This window comes from Saccostrea cucullata, unplaced genomic scaffold (genome assembly GCF_032062105.1).
Source record: "Saccostrea cucullata isolate Sc308-1 unplaced genomic scaffold, CSIRO_AGI_Scuc_v1 ctg6703, whole genome shotgun sequence".
Classification (NCBI taxonomy): Eukaryota; Metazoa; Mollusca; class Bivalvia; order Ostreida; family Ostreidae; genus Saccostrea; species Saccostrea cuccullata.
The window spans coordinates 1-7,813 of record NW_026930556.1 but is presented as its reverse complement, the minus strand read 5'-3'; the positions used below and the strand labels follow the sequence as shown (position 1 = coordinate 7,813).

General features: G+C 31.6%; 1 protein-coding gene across 1 annotated transcript; it reads right to left on the bottom strand.

The window, feature by feature from the left end:
* Window positions 1–3,693: 3,693 nt before the first annotated feature.
* LOC134229043 (ficolin-1-like) lies at window positions 3,694–7,129 on the bottom strand. Its single transcript, XM_062710746.1, has 3 exons — window positions 7,045–7,129; window positions 3,897–4,126; window positions 3,694–3,735 (listed from the first exon to the last, which is right to left on the bottom strand). Exons 1-3 carry the CDS (start codon window positions 7,121–7,123, stop codon window positions 3,694–3,696), a joined length of 351 nt encoding a protein of 116 aa, XP_062566730.1. The 5' UTR covers window positions 7,124–7,129.
* Window positions 7,130–7,813: the final 684 nt, after the last annotated feature.

Sequence of the window (7,813 nt, the reverse complement as noted above, 5' to 3'; positions counted from 1 at the left end):
GTAATACTTTGGTTGAAAAGAAAACTTACCAAAATAAAATTAAAGTTTCCCTAAGATTTTTCCCTCGGTCTGATTCCCGTGAGATATTGCATTTGATTTGTTCATCCATTGTTTAGTATTATAAAGGGGGGGGGGTTGATTGGAGAGAGGAATATACGTATCTAGCTGCCATGTGAGAAATAAAATGCTATTTCATTGTACAGTACTACTTCTAGACTTTGATGAAATGCATGTGCATGTCTAATTTTCTGTACACTAATTTTCACCAAATTCAAGGTTTAATATTTAATGGGGGCACAATTATGTACTGTTTTATGGTTTTAGAATAGAGGTGTCCAAGGCTAGGACGATCCCCACTTTGAGACAAAAATAATTTCAACTCTTAGTGTAAGAATTCATGATAAGACGTTTTTCAATAATTGCCTTGTCAGAGTCATCTTTTACAAATCTGCCTCTTTTAGTTTATTAAATACTAGTAACTTACTGATTATATAATTTCATTTTTCACTTAGGTTTGTTTTAAGATGTGAGAGAAAAACCCTCACAAGATTCGAACTCTATCCAAAGCTCAAGGTTTGGCATAATACCGAACCCGTTTTTTCTCTTAACCTGAACATGTTAACCACTACGTTACGAGGGCTTTTTGTCATCAATGTATGAATAGAGTGCAATGTATGAATAGAGGTAAATCGTGTTGTTGAATTAAATATCTTTCCATAAATCGCTTTTTATATTGAATGGTTTCGGACTCCATTTTTTGAAATGTAAAAAAGATTTTACATTTACTTTTTCAATCTTTTAAAGATTAATGTGGAATGGAGACTTGGCCCATTTATATTAAAAAAAAACAATTTATAGCCATGACCATTTTCCGGCAAATATGCGTAACTGCATGTCAACTTTAAAAAAAAAAATATCCATTAAGTCATGCAATGAATAGATGAATCAAACGTGTTAAAGATGACATAACTGACAACATAATTTTAGAAAAATAAAACTTTTCCGTGAATTTTGGAAATTGAGAAATATAATGACTCAAATATAATAAAGGGGAGATTAAATTGTTCTCACCTTTTACGCCCTCTTTCTTTTATAAGGCATTTGCAGATTGAATTAATAGCTATAATTGCATTGTAAAGCGCTTTGAGTAGCATTTATGCTAGAAAGGCGCTATATAAATACAATCATTATTATTATAATTTCAGATTCAGTCATTTTTTATATTTAATAGAAGTTTATGCCTTTGTCTTCCAATAAGATGTATGAACATGCTTAACTTTGGTTTCATCATCCTTTTTTCCAAATGTATACCTAGTCATTGAAAATGGTTTAGCCCCCTACTTTCCACAGGCACGTCGCAGTATAGTTAAAAAATGAGGAAAATGGTCGTGTTTGGAGAAAAAAAAAGGCACTGAAGTTTGAACTCCCCCCTACGGAATAGGACTTTCGTCTTTGGGAAATTGACTTTTCCCCTTTTTTGTTTTGCTTGTCATGTTTTTTTTTTGAAGGTATTAAACCCCCCCCTCCCCCCCCACACACACACTTTAATTTGCTTCCGACACCAATATGTCTTTATAAATAAAGGCCTCTTAATACAAATAGAGGCATATAGGAAAAGTAAAACTTTCGGCGGCTTATTACATTTTATTTGATTTTTCTAGCTCATCATACTCAAAGGTGTGTTGTAATCTTAGTAATGCCTTTATCATAACAGTCCACAATAAAGAATTTGTGGTGTATAGTAAAATTAATGTCCGGTAATGTCTAGCAACTTTTAGTGATCTTGTAATTCTTTTACATTAATTTTGTTAATTTCTGAACAGCGTAACTTGGGACATCACCCATGATGATGACTGTCAAGTCCCAGATTCTTTTATGCGAATATTCAGAGGGTTTAATGTTGAAAATGATGGCTTAATGGTTATGAACAATATTGTATCTGTTGATGATAGTGTTTCATGTGGTAGAAAAGGATAAAGAGTTTATTTTCTTAACAATATAGCAAATGTTTCGGCAAAACTGCTTACAAGAATATCTTTTTGCAATCAAAATTCCGTGCAAATTGAATTCAACCAGAGATGCAATATTTCTTTAAACAGATGAATACTGATTGTTATGAATGGGGTGCAAGCGCACTCTCATAGATGACTTATTTGGAAATAAATCCCGTTATCTTATTTTATATTTGTCCGTAGGACAGAGTAGGGCGGGTTCAATATTATTTTGCCTAGTTTCGATACGTACATTTTTATTAAGATGCTGCCCATGGCTTAAAAGGTTAAACACTGGCAAATTCCTGCATTAAATGAAAGTTAGAGGAAGCCACCCACCCCTAACGGAATAGAACTATTTGAGGAGGTGCAGTCACAGGGGCCAGTGATTACTAGTATATTTACTTTTTATGTATTAACTATATAAATATATATTTATATACAAATACGAAGCAAGAAATATTCCTTTTGGTGTATTTAGTGAAGAGGTGAAATCAAACATAGTATTACCGACCCCTGTGGACGCAGTTTATCAGGAGGATCGTTGCTGCATGTTAATTTTTTGTGGAGGTTTTCTCCTCCACCCCCAACCCAAATTTATACATTCAAAAACATTGCTATTGGGCCTTGCATTGTTAGAATCGCACAAAATATAACAGGCAACGTACTTCTATTAAACTGATAATGTCATACCTGGTAGTCAATTATCCATTATCAAGTCATTTCTTTGTTTACAATCAAATAATTTTTATTGTCCTATTTCACGTTACGTCACGTTATACCAATTATGACGTTCCGTTCACAATTTTTTTGTGAAACAAAGCCATACTGCAAACTCTCTTAAAGAAAATGTAAAATAGATATCCAAAAAAGGAAAACAGTTCCATAAAGCTTGAAGTCTATTCTATCTTTTATCGAAATTTCATTAATTTTTTGGATGAGGCATTTTTTTACCATTCGTGGGCTTAACTCTTTCAAGTTGTAGTCAATCAAATTTTTGGATATATACATGAATATATATATATAAACCATTGTTTACACATTGCATAATAGAGAATGACCTGTCACACATCTTGAATCATTTTTTTTTAAAGAAGTAGTCTCATAATTGCAAAGGTATTTGCAAACATATTGATTAATGTTAGGACGCTAAGTTTTATTTGCAAAGGCAGTTGCAGATATAAGAGAATTTCTTTCAAAAAAAAATGAATCAGTGCTTATTTTTTTTTCTAACTCCTTGACTTGTTTTGCAAATTTGATTTCTTTTTTAACTTACATTAATTATCTCTAACCTTAATAACAATGAATTTAAATGATTTCAAATTTTGATTTTCGCTTATGACATTCCTCTTGCATGGTATTTATTGAATGGCAGTCACCACAGTAAAATGTATTGCAAATGTGTCGGATAAAAGAGGTTCCACTGTAATAGGTTTAAAAATAAAGTAATCTAAATCCTTATTCTCCGTCCAGACATCTTCATTTATTATTGTGAATAACAACGAAATATTTCTTTCAAATTTATTACAACACATATAAAGTACATCTTTTACACAATACATTCAGTAGAACACAATTACAATAATTTATTGCTTTACATAATCCTTCATCCCCTGAAAACATATTTGTTTAGTCACTTGATGTCAAACAATCTTACAAAAAAAAGAACCCCATGATAAATGTTGAATTTAAAACCGTCTCTTTAATCAAAATGGATTCGTCTTATTGATGGATGATCTTTCCTCTGTTAAGATAAAAGAATTCAATTAATGTTTCACAGAAATCAGAACATATTTTACTTTGAAAATCCTCTTATAACCTCTTGAAATTTTCACAGTAATACAAAAATAAAAAAAAAGCTCTGTTATATTATGATTTAATGATGTTTACCTAGTGGCGTCTGACCATCATGGTGGTTCCCTTTACTGATGTCCCACTCTGTACTGTGGGATACCATGGGTAGGACCAGCGTGCCGGGGACCATTGACCGTTAAGGAAGGCGTCATGACAGGCGTTGAACCACCACCCTCCTCTTTTGTTACTGTCAAAAGCACAGTTATATCCAGCTTTGTCGTTATCTCTGTCCGGGGTACTGAAGGACATCCCAGACAGATCGTGGCTTCTCATGCTGTCTCCTGAAATACAATATTATAACAATATAAAAAGACACAACAGTAATAACCAGTCAATCTGACATTGCCTTATCATGCTGTCTCCTGAAATACAATATTATAACAATATAAAGAGACACAACAGTCATCTCCAGTCAATCTGAGATTGCCTTCTCATGTTGTCTCCTGAAGTACAATATTATTTAAGAAATAAGGTATCATTTTTTGAGTTTTATTGGGATGTAAAATGGTTTGGTCACGTGATCAAATCTCATAAAGCCCGAAGGGCTTTATGGAAGATTTGATCATGTGCCAACCCGTTTTACATCCCAATAAAACTCAAAAAATGATACCTTATTACTTATATTTACATTTATGACTATTTATTACAAATAGTAACGTACTAACTAAAGTTTGAAACCCAAAACGTTATTTTTTCAAAACTCAACGGATTGTGTTTATAACGTCGATCGCTTATGACGTCACTATTAAGCCACGTAGATCGATTGTGACTAAACAATCAATTTATGGTCACATGACCAACTTGTTTTACGGAGATGTAAAAACTTCTTGTTTAAATAGTTTTATATAAGGAAAAACATTCTCAAATGTAAATATAACAATATAAAAAGATACAACAGTCATCTCCAGTCAATCTGACATTGCCTTCTCATGCTGTCTCCTGAAATACAATAATATAAAAAGATACAACAGTCATCTCCAGTCAATCTGTCATTATCTTCTCATGCTGTCACCTAAAATACAATATTATAAAAAGATACAACAGTCATCTCCAGTCAATCTGACATTATCTTCTCATGCTGTCACCTAAAATACAATATTATAAAAAGATACAACAGTCATCTCCAGTCAATCTGTCATTATCTTCTCATGCTGTCACCTGAAATACAATATCATAAAAAGATACAACAGTCATCTCCAGTCAATCTGTCATTATCTTCTCATGCTGTCTCCTGAAATACAATATTATAAAAAGATACAACAGTCATCTCCAGTCAATCTGTCATTATCTTCTCATGCTGTCACCTAAAATACAATATTATAAAAAGATACAACAGTCATCTCCAGTCAATCTGACATTATCTTCTCATGCTGTCACCTAAAATACAATATTATAAAAAGATACAACAGTCATCTCCAGTCAATCTGTCATTATCTTCTCATGCTGTCTCCTGAAATACAATATCATAACAATATAAATAGACACAACAGTCATTTCCAGTCAATCTGTCATTATCTTCTCATGCTGTCACCTAAAATACAATATTATAAAAAGATACAACAGTCATCTCCAGTCAATCTGTCATTATCTTCTCATGCTGTCACCTAAAATACAATATTATAAAAAGATACAACAGTCATCTCCAGTCAATCTGTCATTATCTTCTCATGCTGTCACCTAAAATACAATATTATAAAAAGATACAACAGTCATCTCCAGTCAATCTGACATTATCTTCTCATGCTGTCACCTAAAATACAATATTATAAAAAGATACAACAGTCATCTCCAGTCAATCTATCATTATCTTCTCATGCTGTCACCTAAAATACAATATTATAAAAAGATACAACAGTCATCTCCAGTCAATCTGTCATTATCTTCTCATGTTGTCACCTAAAATACAATATTATAAAAAAATACAACAGTCATCTCCAGTCAATCTGTCATTATCTTCTCATGCTGTCACCTAAAATACAATATTATAAAAAGATACAACAGTCATCTCCAGTCAATCTGACATTATCTTCTCATGCTGTCTCCTGAAATACAATATTATAACAATATAAATAGACACAACAGTCATCTCCAGTCAATCTGACATTGCCCTCTCATGCTGTCTCCTGAAATACAATATTATAACAATATAAATAGACACAACAGTCATCTCCTGTCAATCTGACATTATCTCTGTCTCGGGTAGAGAATGATCCAAGACAGATCTGTGGTAAAATAACCAGTGTCTAACGTAGAGTCACCTGGAAAATCAAACAAAAGCCATTACAGAGTATATGGATTTATATATCGTCAATCTAATTGTCAATAATGACACTGAGGTACTTCTAAGATAGACGGCACTAGGTGCTGGAAAGAGTGATAATATTAATTTAGTTCAGTCCTAGAATTCCCAATATCTATCATACTGGCACCTGCAGAATTAGAGAAAATATATAACAGAGATAATAATTAATAATTTACATCACATTAATCTTAATACTGAAGTAAGTCTAAGATACACAGTTTAAGGTGTTGTTTCTTGTTAAGAGAGATAAAAAAAAATACAAGCCAACAAAACACTGCGGTATTCATATAGCATCCTATATAGCGGTGGTTGCAAAGATCACTGAAAATATCACAAAACATGAATAAATAAAATATTCGTATATGTCAGAGACCGTGCCTTTAAAAATATATAAAATACAATACGAAGTAAATCATTCAAAATTTTAACGATATAAGAAATAGTGTAACTGTTAATGTTTTAAAATATTAGATTTTCATTAGATAAAGCATATGTATTGTTAATGTGAAAAGCATTGAGATGTTTTAAATATGGCTTTTTAATTTTTTTTTTTCAATTTAAATGTATCTGATCAAATACTTTTTTCTACTTAGTATCACTTGATATTTAAGCTTAATGACGCTCTGTAAAAGTCATTCCGTAGTAGTAAAATGTTATTTTCAAATTTTAGCTTTCTGGCTATAAAAAATTCAATGTTTGCAGAATTAGAGAATTGAACATGCAGATGATATTCTGAAATTTTATTAAACATACTTAGTGTGCGCTGAATCAAAAAGAATACCAGGAAAAACGTATCTTTTTTCAAAAATTTAATAATGATTCAATACAAACATGTATTTTTATCATAAAATGCGTAATGTAAATCTAACTTTAAGAACTTAACGTAGATACACTTACCTAAGGTTCCCGTGGCAGGTCCTGCAAGAAAGAGTTGATATTTTCCAACTTCATTGGAGACAGAGAATCCATTGTACATTTCATAAAGTGTTGTGCCATTCTGTAGAGTTATGGTCACATACAGGGATGAGGTGTTTTCTTTTGTTAATTGATGGATTACGTCATTTCCTGTATTAAAAATTCCATTGATTCTTATTTGAATTTAATCATACCTTTTTGAGTAATCAAACTACTTTCCTGTTTTAAGATATATTCAAAATCAATAGCTAAGTGTATTACAATAATATTGTTTCGTAAAAATAGCCCAAGGGAAAATAATATAACAATCTAAAGATTTTTGTAAAATGCATTGTTTAAAACTGTATCAGACTATATGCCCATTGTATAGTATTTAAATGCATGTTATTTAACTACGTAGATACAGATATCTATAATCTGCTCCTATATCATGCTTTATTTAGATTTTCGAGGGTTGTCCTGGAAAATCGTGGACAGGATGTTTCTTTTTTAAAATAATGGCACACTAAGCTGAAATTTTCAGTAAATGTTTATTTATCACACTGAAGTGCATCATAATTTTTTGATAAAATTATTGACAGAAATCAAGATTTTATTATTCTTGGATGTGTACAGGTTCGGTCCTACGGTTCACGGTAAAAACAAAAACAAAGGTTATATTAGAGAATACATGAGTATTGATTCGGAATATCAGATTTAAACACATAAGATTGTGGCGAAAATTATCCTTATTCGCTTCCACAATTTATTT

What these genes read in the sequence shown, in the direction of transcription:
- LOC134229043 (XM_062710746.1), bottom strand. Translation starts at nt 7,123, where the DNA reads ATGTACAATGGATTCTCTGTCTCCAATGAAGTTGGAAAATATCAACTC. An exon ending in ACCTGCCACGGGAACCTTAG is followed by an intron (nt 4,127 to 7,044) that starts GTAAGTGTATCT and finishes ATTGTATTTCAG; the next exon opens with GAGACAGCATGAGAAGCCAC. An exon ending in TAAAGGGAACCACCATGATG is followed by an intron (nt 3,736 to 3,896) that starts GTCAGACGCCAC and finishes TTATCTTAACAG; the next exon opens with AGGAAAGATCATCCATCAAT.